General features: G+C 43.4%; 2 protein-coding genes across 2 annotated transcripts in view; one reads left to right on the top strand and one right to left on the bottom strand.

The window, feature by feature from the left end:
- ITIH5 (inter-alpha-trypsin inhibitor heavy chain 5) overlaps window positions 1-1,881 on the bottom strand; it is a 47,308-nt gene extending 45,427 nt beyond the window's left edge. Inside the window, exon 1 of the mRNA XM_071552855.1 lies at window positions 1,687-1,881. Coding sequence (XP_071408956.1) covers window positions 1,687-1,806 — 120 coding nt within the window. The 5' untranslated portion in view covers window positions 1,807-1,881. The remainder of the gene's footprint in view (window positions 1-1,686) is intronic.
- A 6,491-nt stretch (window positions 1,882-8,372) lies between these two features.
- The window catches only part of ITIH2 (inter-alpha-trypsin inhibitor heavy chain 2), a 28,004-nt gene continuing 12,869 nt past the window's right edge, over window positions 8,373-23,507 (top strand). Inside the window, exons 1-10 of the mRNA XM_071552850.1 lie at window positions 8,373-8,571; window positions 10,112-10,186; window positions 15,118-15,153; window positions 15,859-16,031; window positions 16,701-16,805; window positions 17,114-17,276; window positions 18,896-19,003; window positions 19,775-19,903; window positions 20,583-20,699; window positions 21,919-22,087. Of these exons, the coding sequence (XP_071408951.1) occupies window positions 8,488-8,571; window positions 10,112-10,186; window positions 15,118-15,153; window positions 15,859-16,031; window positions 16,701-16,805; window positions 17,114-17,276; window positions 18,896-19,003; window positions 19,775-19,903; window positions 20,583-20,699; window positions 21,919-22,087 (1,159 nt within the window). The 5' untranslated portion in view covers window positions 8,373-8,487. The remainder of the gene's footprint in view (window positions 8,572-10,111; window positions 10,187-15,117; window positions 15,154-15,858; window positions 16,032-16,700; window positions 16,806-17,113; window positions 17,277-18,895; window positions 19,004-19,774; window positions 19,904-20,582; window positions 20,700-21,918; window positions 22,088-23,507) is intronic.

The following is a 23,507-nucleotide window of genomic DNA, read 5'->3' as shown; positions in this document are numbered from 1 at the left end:
GGCAGCTTCATTGACATTGTCTATTTGGAACAATTTCCAAATTACTATCAACCTTCTCAGCCTTCCAAAACACTCATTAAAGCCCAGTAACTGCTAGTAGTTACCCCATAACTCATTGCCATCTACTAGTCATAGCATGGTATATGTAATATATGCTGTGCAGTGGATTTGCTTATTGTGTAGTATCTTGACCTAGGGGAACACCTGCCTGTTCTTAACCTTGCTCAGGTGTTCTGTGAAGACAGACAGATGTCCTCTTCTAGATGTGGCTGTCTGAGGGGACTAGAACACCACTTTTATTTTCTGATGGGAGTGAGTTACTGCTGCCCCTGACCTACCAGCAACAGAGTTGCTGTGAAAACACCCTCGTTTGCCTCAAGCAACATCAACCAAAAAATTTCAACACTGTGAGCCAATTGCTTGAGCTTTGCAACTGATTTTCACCCCAAATCAGATGAGTGTTCCCAGGTACCACTCCAGTGGCAGGACAGTGGTGGAGACATTCTCTCCCACTTGGACAAGTGCATCTGAAGGACATTGGTTTGTGGCTGAATTGCCCAACAAGGAATATGTGTTCATATTAATCAGGATTTACAACAAAGTTGCTGAGGTCTTCACAGTGGAGAGAGGTGAACACTTCTAGGGAGAGATTCTTCCCATTCCAGGGGGGATGATCAGCAGAATGACTAACTCTGAGACAGGTACAGGTACATATGAAGTCTCACTCTTCTCACTTTTCCCTACTGCATGGCAGAAGATGCCAAACACAGGCAAATACTGACATTTTAGACACACTGGAGTATCCCACCTGACCTCCCGCAAGGCACACGTACTCCATAGAACCTGCATTTTATCTGTCAGACTCAATGGGTGTCTCAGATACTACAGAGCCTCTCTAAGATCTGATGAAATTCAGATAACTGACTGATGCCATAAGTGACCCAAAGTCAGACCTGAAGGATGTGAGCACAGACCTTAAGCTCAGCCTTTTATAGAATCATACAATGGTTTGGGTTGGAAGGGACCTTAAAAATCATCCAGATCCAAGCCACCTGCCATGGACAGGGACACTTTACACTAGAAATAGATCACAATCTCCCAAACCACCTCGCAAACTCTCTTGCTAATTTGCAAAAAGTTCATTGCCCTTTCAGCGCCATTTCCTTGGAAAATCTAAGCCACCAAGTAACACAACGTAACAGCCCTCAGTTGCAGAATAACCTGGGGTTTTTTCATTGTCAAGAAGCATTTTAAAAGCTGAAATCCATGCGGTTTATTTCACGCAGCATGAGTTAAAAATCAAGTACAGTAAAACCATAGGCAGAAAAAAACTTTCCTTCGAACTTGAAATATTCTGAATTACTCAGACTGGCGTGTGGCCAGGACACTGCGTTAACTCCCTTAGCCCTGCGAAATGCCTCGTTAGCACAGCCACGGGGATGTCGGACCGAACCCATTCCCTGGCTGTGGCACCCACCAGGGGAGGGTGATCTCCTGCCTAAGCACCTCCAACACCTCCGACAACTTCCACGCTCGTTAGCAGCAGCCTCCTACAGAGCTGAGCTGCAGGAACAGGTGGAATAAATGCGGTTTTTATCAGACTGCATGTCGATGCTAAAGGTTAAGAAGGCACAAGCCAGCCCTGGCCACCTGCTGCTCCCGAGCAACCACCGCCTTAAAACCTACTTGCTCCACGATGCTGTAGTCTGCCAGCAGCTGCTCCTCCAGGTACCTGGCCATCAGCTCCGAGTCGGGCTGCCCCGCCGAGGTGGGGAAGCCCCAGCAGAGCCACAGCCAAAGGATCATGTTGGAGGGGAGCGCCGGGGGGCTCCTGCCCCGCAGGTGAGAGGAGAGTCCCACTGCCCGCGGCCGCTGCAGCGCTGCCGGACGGGCTACGGGGAGGCTGACAGGACACAGAACGACCCACCCTCTTCTCCTCCTTCCCAGCTCGGGACCGGCCCCTTTTCCACTCGGGGCGGCTTCCCGCTCTGCAGGGAATCCTTGCAGGGGGTTTTCATCCCTCAGCCAGGGTTCCCGCGGGCAGGAGCCACCGCTGTGCCCCTCTCAATGCCTCTCTTGCATCCTGCAGCAGAAAGGGGCGATGCTGGGGGTCCCTGATGTGTTCCCTCTTGTCATTTTGGCACCAGCAGCACCCCGTGGTGGCCCTCAGCAGGGGAAAGGCTGAAGGAACATTCCCTACAGTTAGCTGGGGGCTGAGGAAAGGACCAAGGTGGTCCCAGTGCCAGTGCCTCCAACCCACCGCCTTAGGGAGCACAACCCCAGGATGCGCTTCAAAGCTGGGACTTTCCCAAGGACTGGCACAACCCTCTGGTTCCACCCTCTGTGAAGGAAAAGCTTCTCCTACTCCCTGTCTGGAGAGCCCTGGTTGTTTTGGAAAAGCTACCCCCAAGGGCAAGGGCAGAGCTCTATCCACACCCTTTCCTTGGCACCCCACTGGGTATCCAGGTGCCTCCCTTTGGGAAAGATGGTGAAAAGCCCTGCATTCACCCCTCTTCCTTTCCCATCTGGACTCCATTTCTCAGCTGAGCAAAGTTGGGGTGCTATTTCAGGTCCTGCTCTTCTTTCTGCCATTTCCCAGAGCCCTCTCCTCCCAGGACCAGTCCTGGGGTGAGAGTGGAACCTGCGGGGCAGGCTGGGTTCCACCTGGCAGCTGCAGGGACATTCCTGCCAGCTGGCACCAACCAGGCAGGTCTCATCCCCAGGCATTTGGGAACTTGTATCTGCAGCACTCACCTAACCCCAAATCAGGAGCATTTGCTACATTGTTTTTCTATGCCAGCAGTAACTTCTCAAATCCAGCAGACCCAAATTTTGTCTGCTTATTTTTTTTCCCTGGGTGCAAGGTGCTGCATGCACAAACCTGGCCCAGTGTTTCTCTGGCCTTGCTGCAGCTTTGTGTCCTCCAAATCTAGCATGTGTTTTGAAGGAGCAGGAACATGCTTGCTCCCCATTCAGAAGGAATGAGAAAAGCTGGAGATGGAGCAAAGAGAATGGAACCTGGGCAACACCTTTGGGACTCCCTGTTAGCAAATTCATGGCTCAGACTTAGGCTGAAGTGACACTCTGTGTTCACACACAAGCCCCTTCTGGCATTACCAGCAGGGAGGAAAGAATCAAGAGCTTGGCCAAGTCCCTTTCCCACTGAGACCAGTCTACCATTGGCAGGTACAAAGGCCTCTGTAGTGGCCACTTCCTCAATACAAACTGCAGAGTTGGCCATTACTGCAGGGAATGACAAAGGTCTGATGTGGCTGGAGAAGATGATGGGAGAAAGACAGAGAGATCTGTAGCAGGATACTTCAGGCCCCCAGAGACACTTCAAATGGTTCCTCTACTGATCTGATCCCTATCAGCAGACAGCTGAGGCATTATCTTCATCTCCTCATCACTTCAAAGTGAGATGGAAAAGGTCTCGACCATCTATTTGGGAATCAATGAAGACTCAAAGCTATGGTTCAGGTTGAGACCTTGTTTAAGGACACACAAAAAATGGTTTGAAATTTTTTCCCAGTTTGATTCCAGTTTGTTACAGCTCCTGCATGTCTTGCGTGGCTGACACAGAAGTGCACTGGAGCAGCATAGGAAGTAGGGCTGCAGCTTCCTGTGCCCTCACTGCTGACATAAGGGCACTAATGTGCTCCTCAGTCTACTCTGACCATGTTTCACTATCCTGGGGACACAGATGAATAAAAGCCTTGCAGCTGGAAACAGGCATTTAAACCAATACACAGCATGATTTTCCTACTGTTCTGGAAAACGTAGAGGAAATCAAGGCACCCTTGTAAAAGCAAGTCAAAACTAGTCTGGTAAACCTAGAGGTAACAGTAGTTTCTAGTCAGAAAGGGGAGATGTTTGCCAGTTTGAAATAACCATTGTAGAGTCAAGAGGCATTTGGAATAACATCTGAGTTTCACCAGCTGTTCCTCTTTGCCTCCTGATCAGCATTCAGCCACTCTGCTTCTCCCCCTGCACAGGTGAGGAGCTGAGGGCCAGAGAGAATCCAAACAGTGAGACAATGCAAAGATGCTGCAATAAAGCTGATCCTGAGCACACCTGGTGAAAGGAGGATATTCAAGCCAGAACAAGATCCTTGAGCAGGTACAGGATAACCAACGGGCATGAGAGAGTAAGCTGGGAAAAGCATTGCCCCTCCTGAAGGGATTAAGAGCAGCCAGTTCTGCTTATGTTCCCCCTGCAAGAGCATGTGAGGACACAGCACGTAGCTAAGTAAGGCTGAGGTGTATTTTGACGTAGCTCAGGTACAGTTTGTTTTGGTGAGTGAACATTCAGCCTGAGGTCTTGAATGTTCACATTATCCCTTCTTCCGCCTTCTTGGAATACAGCCTCCTGATTTCAGGAGCTAACATGGCAGGACTGTTCTGGGGGTGCTGCTGGAGTCCAGGAAAGGCAGTTACTCAGGTGTGTTCACATCAGACATGTTTGAGGCTGACTTTTGCCAACTTAGCAGGATAAGCAGCTGTTCTTTGGATGAGGGCTCAGCAAATTAAATTGCCTGGCACGCCTGCAGCCAGAGTGAGCAGATACACCAGGGAGAGGTATGATCCAACAGCTGAGCTTCCACACACATTTTGCCTGGAACAGATCATGTTAGGTCAAGGAATCTCCCTGTGTTGACACACAAACACAGGCACCTTGGTGATACTGACCTCATGCAGGGGCACCTGTATTAAATACCCAACCACAAGTGTCTGAACCAGTAATTAAATCTACCCAAAGCAACTAACAAACCATATGATTTAGTAGCAATCAAAGCCAGCAACTGGATCAAGAAATTGGCAAGAATCCCAAAGGGTTACACAGGTGCAGTCTTAGATAATTAATTTTACCCCTGAACATTTACCATAAAGTTCAGGGAATTGCATTCTGTACTTTCCATCAGGTCTTAATCTAAGCAATGTCCTCTGAAACATCTGGATGGGACCTGATGGTCCCCAATTCTGATACTATTGAGAGGTGCCTGTGTTCCTGAAGAGTCAGCATGGTTAGTTTGGAAGAGTAAAGATTATCTAATTCCAACCCCCCTGTCACAAGCAGGGGTGTGATCTAGTAGATGAGGCATCCACAGCTTCTTTGGGCAACCTCTTCCAGTGCCTCACCACCCTCTGCATAAAGAATTTCTTCCCAATATCTAATCTACATCTCTCCTCTTTTAGTTTAAAACCATTTTTCCTTGGCCTGTCACTATCTTCCAGTGGAAAAAGTCCGTCTCCCCCTTTTTTGTAAGCTCCCTGTAAGTACTGAAAGGCTGCAATAAGGTCTCCCCAGAACTTTCTCTTCTCCAAGGTGAACACCCCCAGCTCTCCCAGCCTGTCTCAAAAGCAGAGCTGTTCCAGCCCTTAGAGCAGGGTCCCACAAGGGCACAAAAGAGTAGAAAGGTATTCTCTGGGCTTCCAGTGGCTGCTGATCTCCCTGTTGCCATTAACTGTGCGCACCATTGCCCAGCTGAGCATTTCAGAACTTTCCAATTTCATATTATTCTGATGAAAAACACCCAAGGTCTCTGTCAAAGGGCCTTGGTGCTGGAGGTGTTCAACTCTGTCTCATGGACTGCTGTGGAACCCACCTTGAAGACATCACCAGAGCAGACAGGCAGGTCTGAAACAAAGAAACCCTTTTCTGACTGTCCATATTTAATTTCCCAGCTTGGTTGGTGTGGGGCGGGATGAATATCAGGGCAGTAGCACCCTGGGTAATTGTGCTGCTTTGCAGGTACAGCCTGTTCTTAGCTGGAGAACTGGAAATTTCCAGATATGAAATTTAATATGGGAAAGGGAAGCTGGCTATCTTGTAGGACACAGAAATTGTGATATTTCTGCCCAGGTGCAAGCCAAGTTAACACAATTTAATTATTAGGAGGGACAGAAATTTCTAGCACTAACTCCAAGTGCCTCAGGGAGGACAGTGCATGAAAAGTCCCAGAGGAATCCCAGTCATGAGAGGACAATTCATAAAACTACCCAATAGACACATAGCACAAAACATCCTACTGAGCTCCTGTTCTCCTCCTGAAGTTCTAGAGATGTTCACCAAAACTGATGGTAGGGCTCTGAGCAACATCAGTACTTGGTTTTCCCGTGTATTTTCTGTACCTTCTTGAGAAATTTCAGCTTTTTGGACTATTTTGGACAATATATTTGAGCAATCAATGCCATCTAGTGGTCACACCGGTTTCCCAGTCTTGTTTTTACAGAAAAAAAATTAAGCCACATTTAGAGATTGTAAGAGGACTGAAATAAAGAGTTACAAAATCAATTTTTAAAACAAATGTTGTTCTATAGGGACTTCTTTGTATCTTCAGAGCAGCAGTGATTTGCTTCCCTGTTCAGGGGCCCAGATAACTCCAGAACAGCTTTAAGAGATCAGCTTTTACCCAGAATTCAAGCTATACCAGATACCACCAACACAGCAAAGACTGAGGGCCCTCCTCCTGCTCCTGCAGCCCTGGAGAAGCCCTGCCATAGAAAAGCTCTGATCATACTCATGGAGGGTTATCCTAAGCTAACTTTGAGGCAGCTTAAAGAGTGCTGGGTCGTATCACAAGTAGTGTGGCCTGCAGGGCCAGGGCAGTGATTGTGCACTGGTGAGGCCACAATTTAAATCCTGTGTTTTGTCCCCTCACTACCAAAAAGGCATTGAGGTGCTGGAGTGAGTCCAGAGAAGAGAATGGAGCTGGGGAAGGGTCTGGAGCACAAGTCTGGGGGAGAGCAGCTGAGGGATCTCTGGGTGGGCTCAGCTTGGAGAAAAGAATGCTCAGGGGGCACCTTATTGGTCTCTATAATTCCCTGAGAGGAGGGTGGAGCCAGGTGGGGGTCGAGCTCTTCTTTCAGGTAGCAAGTGATAGGTTGAGAGGAAATGGCCTCAAGTTGCACCAAGGGGAGGTTTAGGTTGAATAATAGGCAAAATTTCTTCACCAAAAGTGGTGTCAAGCACTGGAACAGGCTGTCCAGGGTAGTGGTGGAGTCACCATCTCTGGTGTTAATTAAAATACATGTAGCTGTGGCACCTGGGGACATGGATAGGTGGTGGCCTTGGCAGTGTTGGGTTAATGGTTGGACTTGATCTTAGAGGTCTTCTCCAACCTAAACTATTCTTAGATGAGTGTCCTGCAAAGCCTGTGTGCTAGTTTGAGTACAGCCTAATGGCTCCTAAGATTCCTACCCAATCTGAAGCTATGTCATCTCCAAGTTCAAGCTCCAGGATTGCCTGAAAAATTGTGGGAGAGGATAAATAAGTACTAATTATTCAATACCTCATCCAGCATAACGTCTGTGAAACAGTATATGGAATTATCACATGCCAGGTTCAAAATGGTCAAAAGGCCATGGTTCTTTCTGTGTGTAGTTAAGGTGTAGAACTTCTTCTCATGGAATGATATTAATGCTGATTTTATATCCAATCTTCAGAGGAGAAAATAGGGGTTTGGAAAATAAATTAACTAAGGGCTGCTAAATAAAAGGAAAACATCTCCAGATATTGGGTAGTGAGTATAACATACTGCAATATAATACAATATATAATACAATTAATATAATACAATATAATGTAATGTGAGGTAATATAATATAATCTAGAAGACATAAAATGTCTGCTGTTTTGTCCCTGAGTTCACACAGTAATTCAGTCTTTTCCACTGAAGTTTCTCAGAAGTCTGCAAATACCATTTTTCCCTGGAACAATGGAAAGGATATCCATGTCCTCTTGCCAGAGGTCTGCTTCCTGTCTTCTTTCCCTCATTTGCTTTGCTGTCTTACTTTATCCCATCTCTTGAAGTACCTAAAGAGGCAGGAATACCAAAAACCAGTTTCAAAAACCTTGGTACACCCAGGGTGCCACATGCATCTGAAAATATCATCAGATATTTTCACATGGCTAATTTTGAAACACTAGAACTGTTCCACCAGCAGCTATGATGCTTTCCCAGAATAATGGAAAAAGGAGTATTTATATGGGTCAGGATCCAACCCAAAGGTCTCTGCCAAGCCCTGTGGGTTGGCTGGGTGGGAGGGCCCATGGAGAAGCACAACGTTGCTGCCTCCATCGTGCTGAGAGCCAGTCTGCACCTCACTTACTATAAACAAACAAGCCAAGAGAGACTCCTTGCTGTGATCTTTGAAGTTTTGGATGCTCCAAGGTCTGTGCCTAGCAGGAAGTTAGTCAAACATCATGGGAAGCTACAAAAGCAAGGAGTGAGCCTATCCAGGCTGGAGCTGGTATCGAGGGCAGGGGCGAGTGAAGGCACTATTTGGATAACCCTTGCTCAGGCACCACAGCTTGGACTTGTGTTGCAAGGCAAATATTTACCTACAGCCTAAACAAAGTCAGCATTTCAGAACTTTGTTCAAAATCCTGCATAACTGAGCTGTTTCCTTGAACTTGTCTCAGAGAAGGGAGGAACTTTTTTCTTGTACCTGTGTGGGCTGTTCGCAGGAGGCAAGCTGGAGGAAAATGAAGGATCTGCTCTGCTTCCTGGTTTTGTTCCTCGTTTCTGGAGTAGGAAGCTTTGATCTTGTTATCGATGAAATTCCAGATGTGAGTATTCAAAGATAGGGCCTAGGTCTCCCTTCCTTGCTACAGTGGGAGCAGAACTGGGTCACTGCTTCACCTCCCTGCTTGTGCCTCATGAACTCTCTTCTACTTTTATCTGTAAATAGGATTGTTCTGATCATTGGTTTTCACCTGTAATTTGTAGTGTCACTTTTTCAGTGTCAAAATTGGGATAGTATAACTCCAACTTTTTTTTTCAAATGGGTTTTCTATTTTTACTTCACTGTTGTCCTTTCTGGGTGTTTTAACCTTTAAACATTCAGCTGGGCTTCTATGCTCAGATCTTCAGCATATTTTATGGCCTGTTTCCCTGGAATAAGCAGAAATAGAGCACTTAGACATTTTTGTGAAAGGGGTCTCCTGTATGGACCACTATGAACTTCAGTAAAGATTCATGTGAAATGAGGTTTTTGTTATAACAGTAATTCAAATATGGAGTGAAGATTCTATTGACTGTACATTCCTTAGCAGGGGTATGAGATAATTTATAGAAGAGTTTAATTGGATTAATATAATGATGAACAGAAGTAGTTCTTAGCTTTGACGCTGAAACTGAGTCCAAATTTAAACCCCTGGACTCAGGTGAACTTAGATCTGGATGTCTGTACCTATTTCCACATTGCAGTGTTACGCTATTTCTGTGAAGTCAGGAGGGATGATGTGAAGCTTTTTTTTTGCTTTGCAGGACTAATAAAAACCATTAATGAGCTGGGATAGCCTAATTTTCTTTCTTCACAGAGCCATTTTCTTGACACAGGGAGATTTTTAAACTGAATTTGTAATTACCAGGAAAAATATTCCAGACCTGCGGTCCTTTCTAACTGTAGATGCTGTGGCAGTTTAACATCAATGTGCTTAGATAATTTAAATTAATTTTGTGCAAACTTTTGTATCTATAATATCCTGTGAATTAGAAAGGAACTCGTGTACTTAGATTTCTTTATTGGCATAAATTACACTCATACTAAAATTTAATTAAGAGTGTTGGTGTGGTGTAAGACCCACACTTCTAACTGAATCAGTGCAGCTTTGCACTTGGAAAAGACCTGATGTTCTTTTGCTGTCAATAGGATAAATTTAGTTCTTAGGTATATTAGTGTAAAACAGAAAAAACTTGTAATGGTTTGAGCAGAAATTCTCTGAACTTGCTGATTTAAGCGAGATCAGCGTCTGAAGTGCAGTAGTTACCATGGCTAGACCCATCCTAATGATAATCATCTGCCTCTTGCTTTTTAGGGTCATTTCATGTTAAATATTCCTCCTTGTTTCAGAGGAAAGGCCATAAAATGATGGTAAAGATCATGATTTGATAAGATATTATAGAGCTGATTGGCCTCTGAGGGAAATTGAATGTGTGAGGATGCAGGATTTTGGTCTCAGATGGTTTGTGCATCTGCTCCCCATTTGCACCAAGGGGAGGTAAATTCCTTTGGGAACTCTATTAAAGAGCTAATCAATAATAAATCAAGTGATAAACAGTAAGGCTGCAACAACAGCTCTTTCTTTCTTCCTCTCCCTTCTTTAGTATGTGGAAAACTTGATTGACCTAGAAATTGATGGATTTCCTTCAAGCTCCAAGGCGAGAAATGGCAGGTACCAGGTACAGTACCCAAAAATGCTTCCAAAAAAGGGAACTGAGAATATCTGTTAGCTCTCTCCAGGTGGCTTGTCAAGGGTTGTAAGTGTGAAATTAGGTGGGACCAGCAGGTCGTTATAGGCATTGAGACTTCAATATCTCTTGTTGGGATAAAAACTGTTATTATTCTTTAAGCTCAACAAGGCTTTGTGCCATATCTGTGCTCCTGAGGAACACAATACAGATTATAAACAATGGAGGTATTTCTCCAATATCATGTATGGTGAAAATCCCATTGATACTGGTGAGGCTTTTCCATGAGAAAACAGAAACTTACTTCAGACACTGGCAGTGTAGACCGAAACCTTTCAGTCCTGCAGGTAGTAAGCTCATTTATATTTAACTCTGGTCAAAAATGTGACACCTGGGTGATGAGCTGGAGGAGAATTTGTTTCCATCACACTGATGGGAAACAGAAACATTTAAAACAGCATTGCAAGAGTTTTCCCATGTTTTACACAGTACTAATTAATGATAATAATCATGAAATCAGTTGTTTGTAGGTATTAATTTTATTACACTGCATGAAAGAAATGATGATCAGAGTGGACCTTGTCCCCTACCAGGCTCTGGTACTGCCTTTCTTGTGTTTGTTCAATTCAGTGAACAAACAAAAGATCCTCTTGAATAAGGTTGGATTTCCAAGCATCCTTGAAGTTACTCACAGGCAAACTTGATTCCCCTTTATCCTAAAGCTTTTCTGAAGGAGCCCCAGTCAGAGTGTAAGTGGAACTTATTCACTCCTAAAGCCCCCATAGCAGTGGCAGAAAATGGCAGATTTTAGCATGACTATGAATCAAGTCCACTCACACTTGCCAGAGCAGTAATTTAAATAAACAACTTAATCATGATCCAAGCAGAAATTCTCTCTAGCTGCACTTCTTCAGGGCATCATTTTCTTTCCAATATGTCTGTATTAGTGCCATATGTATTATGTTGCCTCTGTTCCCAAAATTTCCAGATACATAGAGGCATAGACACATGCATGCAGTAATTTGCAATTCTACTAATGGTTTTATTATACCAGTTATTGCCTATATTCCCATTTACTGTTTCCCATCCTTTACCTATCAAATGAATATTTTCAAATCATAGAACTAAAATCTCAGCTACCCTTATATTAATTAAGTCATGATAAAATATAATCAATGAGATTAAACTGATCTATGCAAAACATCTTGAGACTGCATCTCTTAATGAACAACAGGCACACAGTTATTCACTGTTAATCACCAGAGGAAGGCTGTCTTCCAAATTATTGTTTCAGAATTATGTTTTTCTACAACAAGGCAGACCCAGTGAAGTCACTAAGCCATTGGCAATAACACAACAGAGCTCCTCTGCAGACCCTACTGAGTATCTTTAAATAGACAGAATTATTTTTTAGGTCCAGATCAGGTATTCTGGTGAAAAATATTTGCTCCTGAGTAATCAAAAAAAATGCTGTGCCTCAGGTATGTGGATGGGCCTCATGACCACAGCAGCAGAGTGTTCCATGGGTTGGAATGCAGGTGACCTTGTGAACCTCTATATGGTGGTACAGGGCTGTTATCTCTGCTTTGGAGACAGATAATGGAGCTTGTGTCTAGACTTTGAGGCAGGGTATTCTTCCTCAGTGTTGGTCCTGATACTGGGTGTTGAGAATCAGGTGAGATCACACCAATTTCCTTAGTGATCTGCCTGCCTGGTTTTCTCTCCAAGAGAAACAGCACAGGAATAAAAAAATTGAAGGAGTGAGAGTTTCTCATGTTCATTTCTGTCAACTGCAGTAGAATATCTCTGAATCTGCTTTCCTTATTTAACTAAGTAGCTGCAATATTTATGCATGGTGATTTGAATAAAGCTCGTTGTGAGGGGCTAAATACCCATAGCATGCACAGGTGTCAGGAGAAGACAGCTCTCAGTACCTGAAGACAGGGCTGGTATCCATCAGACAGACCCTTCAAACAGTTCCTGAGACACTTGTTGCCTCCATCCTAATTAGGAATTTGACGCACATTAGATATGTCTCAAGATCTTCTTTCTGTGCAGTGCCATTGTCAGCAGATCTGGATGTGGTTTAAAAACAAAGATCAGCCATGAATCCTCATGCCACAGATAGCACAAGTCTCATGTACCACAGAGGTCCATGTTCTGAGTAACCACATCAGTGCTCAGACCTGAAGGATTGGTATCTTCATGGCCGCGTTGGGTGGGTCTTGAAGCAACCTGGTCTAGTGAAAGGTGTTTCTGACCATGGGAGGGGGCTTGGAATGAGATGGTTTTTAAGGTCCCTTCCAACCCAACCCATTCTGTGATTCTATGTTTCTATGTTTCTGTGATTCTATGATTCAGGTAGCTGAATATACAGGTACAGCTCTGTCCTCTTGATATGTTGGAGTGGCTGCCCTCTGCAGCCTCTGGGATCCCAAGGGGAATGGTTGGTCTACCCCATGTCTGATCTCTAACAAGAGCTGTGGGAGTCTGTGTGTGCCAGTGATAAGCTCCTGTCTCCATCAGCACCTCCCTCTTCTCCTCTACCCATCAAAAACAATCAGGAAGGAAACCTGGGCATCTTGAAAGCTTTAAGCACAATTTCTAAAGTGGGTCAGGAACCCTAAGCTGAGAACCAGAAAAGTACCCCAATAAAACAAATCCCTTCTGTGCTAAGGTCTTGGCCTTCATCTTTTCAAAATTGCATTTGTTTCAGTTAAGGTTGGTTTAGTCTTAATTTGTATTGATGCTGATGGTGCTCCCTATGCCAAGGCTATGTGTGGGGGCAACAGTTTTTCATGGCCTGGTTCTTTACCAGATGTGAATGTCCAGTTCACTGTAAGGGAAGATTATGGGGTGTTAGGATGGACTGAGCAAGGATCAGTCCATCAGGCTTTGCAGAGGTTCTATAGAGAGCCATAAAAACTTCCAGATCCTGAAATCCCAGTCCAAATGGTTCAGCCAGAACCTGTGTAGCTAAAAATTAAAACCCTACATTCCTCAGGCAGGTAAAAATCCTGGGTTCTCTCTATCTGGCTTTAGAGGATCCTTAAAATAATCTCTTTAAAATGATCTTGCTTTGACATCATCATCTCTTATACAGCACAAAATTTCCCTAGAAACAGTATATTAATTAACTTCAGATGAACCTTATAACTGTAGGTCAAAGTTTATGTTCATCAGGTGACCAGTGCCATTTTCATGAGCATCTTCTGTGGTTTTGGGTCCTCTCAAATTCAGATGCTATTGAAACCTTACATGAGATCTGCGTATTTTGGCCATAGATATCTGAATTAGCCTCCTTAAGTTCCCGCTCATCATCTGTGGAGTTGAATGGCTGAGCTTGGTTGCCACATGTATGGATCTAGCAGTGTCCAAGATACCTTGCTGGGTGTCAGAGATCATGGAAAACCTACAGGAGCCTCATGATCTGCTGGGTCCCAAGACGACAGCCAGGGTGGAGCCCCTGGGCACTGCCAGCAGCACTGGGTGCCCACTCCTCTAATCCCTACAATCAGGATGGTTTAGGGCAGGACTCATTCAACCAAACCAAGGTGTTTATTTTCGGATAGTCCATTGACCATGGAGAGCTGAGCCTGCCTAATTGTGATGATAACACCAAACTAGATCTCTGCATTAAACAATTACATCCCCCACTAGAACTCAGTGAGCCAAATCCCACCCCAGGACTGCTTGTGTGAGCTTTTTTTTAGGGAATTAAACCAAATTACTCAAATGGCCACAAGATGTCACCACTTCTTCACAGAAATTTCCAAATGGAACTATTCATAGGGCAAGGGGAAAAACACAACCATTAATGAGGTATTTCAGGTCTAAGTAGTGCATACATAACTAACTGTCTTATGTACAAGAATATATATATATACATATATATATATACATCAATTACATAATAGTTTTTAATACATATATATTGCATATAATACATAAATAAATATTCTCTAATATAAATGAAAACAAAATGATCTAAAAAAGTCTGGGATTTGAAGTTTTCCCACTTTTCATAGAAAAAACAAAAAAAGAACGTTTCCATTAAAAGCACGAGTGTTTGAGGAGGACTTTCTGCCATCATGTTTTGGTTTCAGGAAGAATGTTTTTGTTCTAGAAAAGAATGTTTTCTATTAAAAAAAAACAAACCAAACCAACAAAAAAAAAAACCACAAAAAAACCAAAAGATGGAGGAAGAGAGCTGTCCTGCTTTTGAAAGCCTCTGAGAGGCTGTGAGAGCTGTGAGATTACATGTTCCAACATCCCACATATAAATACATAAAATAAGACAAAAGGAATATTGACACTAAGTCTGAGAACTCAAACCAATTTTCATTCATGTCCATAGAAGGGCAATGGACTGGGGAAAGGCCTGGAGGACAAGCCTGATGAGCAGCAGCTGAAGGAGCTGGGGTGTTCAGCCTAGAGAAAAGGAGGCTAAGGGAGAACCTTATTGCTCTCTACAATTCCCTGACAGGAGGGTGCAGCCAGGTGGGGTCAGTCTCTTCTCCCAAATAACAAGGGACAGGCCAAGAAGAAATGGCCTCAAATTGCACCAGGGGAGGGTTAGATTGGATATTAAGGAAAACTTCTTCACTGACAGAATCGTCAAGCATTGGAACAGGCTTCCTGTGGAAGTGGTAGAATCACTATTGCTGGAAATGTTTAAAAATCTGTGTAGATGTGATGCTTATAGACATGGTTTAGTGTTGGACCTGGAAGTGTTGGGTTAATGGCTGGACTTGATGATCTTAGAGGTCCTTTTCAGCCTTAATGATTTTGTGATTCTCTGTGATTCCACAATCCATAATCTTAGAAAACAGCTTTTAGACACTGTCTGATCCCTGTTTTGAAACAGCCAGTCTGTGTTCTCAGCTTTGCTGAAATACCTTCTCCATATTTCTCTCTTCCAGCGAAGCACATCCGACTGGGGGTACGTTGGAGATCTGGTGAGTCTTTTTCTTCCTCTGTGGAAAATAATACTGAACAAAGTGATTTTCTAGTTAACCATTTTTTGGAAATCAATCATTCTGTTTGTTCAGTTCCTTGTTTTTACTGCCAGTTGGGTATTAACCTATTTTCTTTAAACAGAGCACTGTTTGTTCAATGCTGTTGATACATCAGCTCTTGGAGGGAGAAGGGTATGGTAACTATGAAGAAATAAGCATCAAAACTGATTAGACAATGTCTTAATAGACCAGTTTAATACCGTTCTCCCCCAGCTATGGTTTAACTATTTACAGTATTAGGTGAGTAACCAATTCTTCAGGTCTCCTTTATTTAGGACCTTTACTGAAAATGTGAGCTCTCTCTTCCTCAGCATATGGTGTTGAGGATTACTGTGTAGCTTTCCATGCTGGATTGCAACAATAGAGTGATTCCAAGGACTTATTGCATGGTGAAAAGCAAGGAAAACATTTGCTCTTTCAGCTGAAAGGTTATAATGAACTATATTCACACAAGTATCCTGCCACAATTGCCTGGTAAAATATGAAGATGTCCTGAACTTGAGCTCATGTCCCATCTAGCTGCTACATTTAAAGGAACAGCAGTTAAAAAATTGGCACTGAGACTACGAAAAAGGTTGATATTACCCTCTAGGGCATTTTTTCTAGTCCTGTCCTAAATTTATAGACTAATTTTGTCCATTACAGGTGGAGGATGATGACAAGATAGGCCTTTACAGCTACAAGGTTCAATCCACTATAACGTCTCGGATGGCCAACACAATGATCCAGGCCAAAATGGTGAATAATGCCAAACGGCCACAGCCCATAGTGTTTGATGTGCAAGTCCCCAAAGGAGCTTTTATTGACAACTTTACTATGTAAGTAGTGGGCAGGTACCAGCCTTGTGCTCTGACAGTGCTCAGTGGGGAGGGAAGGAAATATTTGTAAAAGAAAAATACCTCATTGTTTACCAAGTTCAGTGCAATTTTAGCAGGCTTTCCCAAAGAAAAAAAGAGTCATGTCATATGTCTGTCTATCTGTCCAGCTCCTCCTCACCAGCTGGGCCATTGACCAATATGAATAAAACTGGACAAAAAGTCTCCAATGGAATAAGATTCCACATGTCTTGTGCAAGTTGGCACCAGATCAAAGACAGACACCCAAATCAGAGCCCTCACCAAAACTAGCCTGGTTCAGTATCCTTCCAGAGAGGCAGCAGCTCGTCAGGAGACATCTCCTGATCTGTGTTCCAAACCAGCCGTGGCATCAGTAACTTCCTTCCATGCCCAAAGCATGGGGAAAGTGTGCAGGAAGTAGAGGAGAGCAGATCCTCCTCAGAGCACAATAGTGCTGGCTACTTGAAATAAAAAGCAGGTAGGGAAAAGGATACAGATCTAGTGAAAATTAGACTTCATTACATTGTGGTTAAACAAGAACCTTCTTATTTCATTTCCCACCAGTTTAGATTTCACTGATGTAAAGTGAAGAAACAGTTGTCAATTGTAAAGTTGTTTCTTTTGCAAGCTGTCTGTGCTTCTCTCTCCCAGGGATATCAACGGGATAACATTTACCAGCCATATTCGGGAAAAATCTGAAGCCAGAAGAATGTACTCTCAAGCAAAAGCCAAAGGCAAAGCTGCTGGAATAGTCAGGTATAAAGACTGTGGCATGTGGGTTTTGTACTGAACTTATTCACAGGAGAACTGAGGTGACCTATCCCAGGAGGAGATAGATGAGGAGGAATCCTGGGTAGGAAAATTCTTGCTTAGAGCAGCTCTGATATTTGTCATGGACTTAAACAGTGTTTCTGCTTTCAGCTGTGCTAGCAGACAACTGCATCTCCCTGATACAAGCCACAGTTAGCATCAGATTCAGCAAATGCATCAATTTAAACCAAAATGCAGAGAAGCTTTCTTTCTCCCTGTATTTTCTCAAAATAATTCCACAGCTGACTTTTCAGGAGCAATGCCTTGGATATGGAAAACTTCCAAACTGAAGTGAATGTGCCCCCAGGAATGAAGATCCAGTTCCAACTTCACTACCATGAAATGATTCGAAGGAGACTGAGCTCCTACGAGCATGTCATCTCTGTGAAGCCAGGACGCCTGGCCAAGCACATGGAGGTAAAGCAGAGCTGGTGTGTGTAGGCAGAACCTCACAGGTGAATCCTTGCCGAGAAAGCAGCCACAGTTCCTACAAGCCCCATAGCAGGACACATCATCAGGGATGTGTCACTGCCCATGGCAGGGTGGTTGGAACCAGATGATCCTTAAGATCCCTTCCCAACCCAACCCAATCTATGATTCCATGATTCTAAGAGAAATCATCTTCTGGTTGTGGAGGGATAGTCTTTCAGAGATCATCAGCTCTCATAGGACACCAGCTCATGTAGTTGGGATTATCGTGGAAAGCACTGTTCCAAACAAATAACAATATTGTTTGTTTTTCCTTCAGTCAAGACAAGTTTATACAAGCACATATACATGTCAAAGTTTATTTGCAGGTGGTTCTGATGTGAGTCAGTCATGATTCAGGATATGCCCAACTGTGGCAGTATGAGAGGAGGCAGGACACAATTGTTCCTCACTGGACCAGATTGCTCCAAGCCCCATCTGACCTGAACACTCCCAGGGATGAAGCATCCACACCCTCCCTGGGCAGCCTGTTCCAGTATCTCACCACCCTCATAGTAAAGAATTTCTTCTGTATATCTAACCTGAATTTCCACTCTTTCGGTTTGTACCCATTACTCCTTGACCCTCACTACAGTTCCTGATGGAGACCCCCTGTCTACCTTCCCTGGAGGCCCCTTCAGATACTGGAAGGTGCTGTGAGGTCTACACACAACCTTCTCTTCTCCAGGCTAAACAGTCCTAACATTCTCAGGCTGTGTTCATATGGGAGGTGTTCCAGTCCCCTTATCAACTTCATGGCCCACCTCTGGACTGGCTTCAGCAGTTCCATGTCCTTGTGTTGGGATCACCAGAACTATGTGCAGTATTGTTATTATTCTTACTAAGTCTTACTCTTACCCTCTTTCTTAGACTTATCCAAAGGTCTCCTGTGTCCTCTATCAACATACACAAGATGCAGGGCTTGTTGGACATTTCCACCTGACCATTCTTATGTTCCTGTTTCAATGTTTTCTTCAGCTTTCCATGGCTTCAGCACAAGCTGTATGTGAAATTTTGCTGCTCACATTTCCTTGCTGTAGGCTGTGATCTGCGTCAAGCAGTCCAAGGGCCTGAGTTAGTCTTGCCCAAAAGGTCTGTGTTCTGCCTCCTGTTAGTCTTAGCAACTATTCAGAAACACAGTCAGAAAAAAGGCCTTATCTCAGGCTAACAGGATAAAAAATCTATTTTCAAAATCACCTTTGCTGTCCAAACAAAAGCAAAAATACTCTCTGTCCTGTCAATAGCATGAGTAGAGAGGGAGACAACTCACCACAGAGAGTTCCTCCTGGCTTCCTAACCCAAAGCAGCACTGATGCAGCATCACTTTGTGTTTCTTTTGTGCTTTTTTCAACAAATTCTTTATATGCTTTGGACAGTCTTATTTTTCCTCTCCACCATGGACAATTTTCAACACTGAATGGATCCTTACCACGAATGAGGCTGGCCCTAATGGAATATTCTCAAAGGGAACCCACCCTCCAGCTGGAGTTTGTCTGTGGAGAGTTCCTAAGATCCTGGTACTACATTGAGACTGCTCCACACTAAACATCCTCCCTTCCTGCCTTTAGGTGGATGTCCGCATTATTGAGCCGCAGGGACTTCGCTATGTGCATGCTCCTAATTCACTTGGAGATCACTTTGATGGAATCACCACCATCTCCAAGGGAGAGAAAAAGGTAACCAGTCACAGACTGGAAATAGCACAAAAACTTCACTTTTCACAATTGTCTCTTCTATGCATTCCTGGCATTTTTTCATACCTGATGGGAGCAGGAAAAAATATGGCAAAAGTCTGTCTTTATTTCTATAATATGCCAGACACTATTGTTTCTTGATATACAAGCTGAAATTTATGTCTCATTCACCCACATTCCCAGTTTAGTAGATTATTTCAGAGGTCTTATGTGGCTGTATTATGTCTTATCTTTTCAGGAAATTCCAAGTCATCTAGTTAAAACAGAAGAAAAGCCATAAATTCTGTGTGACCAACCAAATGATTAGTTAATATGTTCCCTAGTATTCAATTTACAGACAAAAGAGCTCTTGTTTGTTTGGGGGGGAAATCAATTAAAATCTATTTAAAATATTGATAACATTATGGATAGTTTCAACCAGGAAAATGTTAAATGAGCCAATATATTACTTACTAGAAATGGTTTGCACAGGTCTAATTGAAATATTCGGTGCTGTAGATGGGTCATGTTATTTGTGTCACAGTTGCTACTGCTGAATCAACATACCCAGGCAAACCTTGGTGCTGCTTTTTGGTTTTGGGGTTTTTTTTGGAAATGACAAAGTCCATTTTCCACTTAAACTCAGAGTACAACTAGTAAAACAGAAAAGCATTCATCAAAATCAGGTATTTCATGAAGAGACAAACTCTTTCTGTTTCAACATCCACCTTTCACACAACACCTGACCGACTGATTATCTCTTCTCATTTCAAGGCTCATGTTTCCTTCAAGCCAACGATGGCTCAACAACGAAAATGCCCCACGTGCTCATCCACAGCAGTGGATGGAAACTTTGTGGTGCAGTATGATGTGAACAGAGAAACCACAGGAGGAGAACTGGAAGTGAGTGTTGCTGTTCCACTGGGAAGAGATCTGTGAATACAAAATTTGCCGTCATTAAGCGAATTGTGCTAAACTTCATCCTTCAGGAGAATAAGCACGAGAACAAACTCTGTATCCAATTGAAAGAACAGAGAGATTTTAAGTGGGCAGAATGGATTTACTTAATTTATGACTAAGACATGATCTTACATATAGTCAGGAGCAGACTCCTGTCGTGTCCAAAATCCAGTGTCTTTATACCTAACAGCACTCTGGTGATTTAATGTTGAATCAGAGGATAGAGTCACTGGATGCTGTACCAATACATCACAAGGAGACAACCAGAACATCACTATTTTTATGTTAACATGAAGCTGAGTTATGAGATTGAATTATTATAGGCAGAACAGCCTTTTTAAAAGCATTTTTCATTCCTCCCTTTGCTAGTGCATAGTAGTTGTCTAAGAATTGGACCTTAATTCATGAAAAGTAAAGACTGGGGAGGATAAATGGTGTAAGGCTGCAGAGATGTGCAGAGCTGCAAGTTAGAATTGGCCAAGAAAGAACAATAGAAATAGAAAATACGAAAAATAATTGACTCATTAAGAAAATAAGAATTTTCTGCTCTGTTGCTGTTTTGAGTTTTTGGAAATTTTTTCTATAGCTCACTTGACTGTGATTATTTTATTTTATTTTGCAGATTTTTAATGGCTATTTCATTCACTTCTTTGCTCCAGAACATCTTGATCCACTGCCCAAAAACATTTTATTTGTTATAGATGTCAGTGGCTCCATGTGGGGACTGAAAATGAAACAAGTAAGTGTTCGACCTCTGCTGCAAAATGAGCCTCCTGCCAACTTTTCCCATGTGCTTTAACCTGCAATCCTGTAGCACACTGGCACACAAAACACGAGCTTAATCCTTCCCACTTTACTCCATTAAAAATCTCACTGAATTGGAGAATATTTGGTGAATCAAAGACTCCGTGAGTTTACTCCTTATTTGTAATGCACCATTTATGTTGCAAGGAAGAGGTGGTGCCATCATAATATGGATTTTAGCTCTAAATTAAAATTTTAATTGACAGATCACAAAATATTTTGCAAAGGTTTTGACCCCCTTTTTCTCTAATCTTCCCCTGCTAAACCCTGGGAAAGTTTCAGTGGGGATACTACATCCCTGCTTTCCAAATGTGGACAAATTGTTGACAGCCCTCAGAAGAGCAGTGAGAATTGTTTAGACAATATAACCCATAGAGAGGGAATAAATATTAAAAATAAGATGCTTTAATCTGCAAAAGAAAACACTTGGACAGACATAATCAGCCTCCAAATATGCAAACAATTGTTCTGAAAGGGAAAAGCTTTAGCTGACATTCATGCCCATCCAGGGTAGAATAAGATGGAATCAGATGGATTTACAGCAGGAGAGATTTATATTATATATTAGGAAAACCTCTGTAGTGCTGAGAGGGGACTTCAGGAGATTGTATATTGTGTGTCACTAAAGAGTTTTAACAACTGACCAGACAAACATTACCTGGGGATGATCCAGGTATTTTGAATTTGCTCAGAGCACAGCAGTAAGTCTTGGCAGATTGCTTCCTTGGGGAAATCAGTCCTGCAAAACTGAGAGACAGGCTAATTGCCACTTGTTAAAATCACACATCTTCAAACAGATGTTACCCAGCCTGAAACAACAGCACTGCAGACAGAGCTAGGTGTCCTGAGCTGATCTGAGCAGTTGCTCTCTCCTGAACCACAAATGCTGCTCCCTCTCACTTCACTCTGTGTTAGCAGTTCAGCAAGGATGAGTTGAGTAACATGAGCATGATCTTCCTAATTGCATTTTTCCTGTGTTTCTTTGGTGAAAAGTTCAACTTTATGCAAGAAGTGTAAAAAAAGGAAGAGATTTGGATGGCAGATTCTGGTTTGGATTTCAGTGTTCATGAGCTTCTTCCTCAGAGGCAACTATTTGCCTGTAGTCACAAGATAAGAAGAAGCATAAACTTGTCTTCTATTAAATTTCTTCTCAGACCATCGAGGCCATGAAGGCAATATTGAGTGAGCTCCGTGCTGCTGATCAGTTCTCCCTCATTGACTTCAACCACAACGTCCGATGCTGGAGAGACAATCTGGTCTCAGCCACCCCAGCACAGGTTGAAGATGCTAAGAAGTACATCCAGACAATCCATCCCAATGGGGGTATGAGGTTTTGATTGCAAGGTGCTCATGGGAGTTAGAGATCACAGGAATGGGTACCTCAAACAGCCTTCAGATTGGTAGAGTATTCCTAAGAAAAAGTCTTGATTCCCAAGGTAGGAAAAGCATGCCCTGGGGCTAAATAAGAGCAAGAATTACATTTTATTCTGCTAGAAGATGGCATGGCATTTTCTCCTACTGAAAAAGGTAGGGCAGATAGAACACAGACCATAGAACAGGTGCCTTTAATCTATAGGTCCCACCTTTAACCTCACAGATCCAAAATATCCTTGAAAGATCAAGATGATCTCATGCCTTTGTAAAACTCATCATAAATAGCTCAACTCCAGGTTCTCTGCTGGCTTTACATTGTAGACTGGACCCTGACTGATGGAGATCTGTGTGGCAACAAAGACACAAAGGGTGACTGATATGTTAGAAACCATGGAAATGCCTGAGAATGGTCACATAGGAATTAGGGCTTCTCCCCACAGAAGTGGTGGGATCAATATCCCATCTGAAGTGCACCTACCTCAGCATGAGTAACAAACAGGAGGAGCTGGAAGCCATGGTGCACCAGGAAGACTATGAGACAGTTCCCATCGTGGAGACATGGTGGGATGGCACGCACAGCTGGAGTGCTGTGATGGATGGGGATAAACTCTTCAGAAGGGACACGTGAGGAAGGAGAGGTAGTAGGGTAGCCCTGTGTCATCAGGGAGAGTTTCAGTTGTCTGGAGCTTAATGGTGGTGATGAAAGAGTTGGATGTTTTTGTGTAGGAATGAGGGGGAAGGCCAAGAGGGCAGATATTGTGGTGGGGCCTGTTACAGACCACCCAGCCAGGATGAAGAGCCAAACGAAATATTCCCTAAGCAGCTGGAAGAAGTCTCACAATCAGTCAATGGTCAACAGCCACAAACATGAGCCAGCTGTGTGCCCAGGTGGCCAAGAAGGCCAATGGCACCTGGCCTGTATCAACAATAATGTGTTCAGCAATACCAGGGCAGTGACTGGGGCAGTGGTAAGGCCACGACTCTAGTCCTGTGGTCAGTTCTGGGCCCCTAATGACAAGAAAGACATTGAGGTGCTGGAGCATGTCCAAAGAAGGTCAATGGAGATGGGGAAGGATCTGGAGCGCTGGTCCTATGAGGAACAAGGAATTTAAGGGCATGGCTTAGTGGTGGGCTTGGCAGTGCTGGGTTAATGGTTGGACTCAATGATCTTAGAGGTCATTTCCACCCTTAATTCTGTGATTCTGTGAGGTACTAACTGCAATGCTGAGCACGCTGTTTATCATTTTTGTGCCTTCATTCCCTGTCTGATAAACAAGAACAGATGCTGTTTTCATCCAGACAGGTCTTTGGATGCTTCTTTTGTTTTAATGCAGCTATTTATTTTCTTGTCTTGATGATTTTTTTTTCT

The sequence above is a fragment of the Pithys albifrons genome, chromosome 3 (assembly GCF_047495875.1).
Source record: "Pithys albifrons albifrons isolate INPA30051 chromosome 3, PitAlb_v1, whole genome shotgun sequence".
Taxonomy (NCBI): Eukaryota; Metazoa; Chordata; class Aves; order Passeriformes; family Thamnophilidae; genus Pithys; species Pithys albifrons.
The sequence above is the reverse complement of the archived record's forward strand: the minus strand, read 5'-3'. Positions and strand labels throughout refer to the sequence as shown.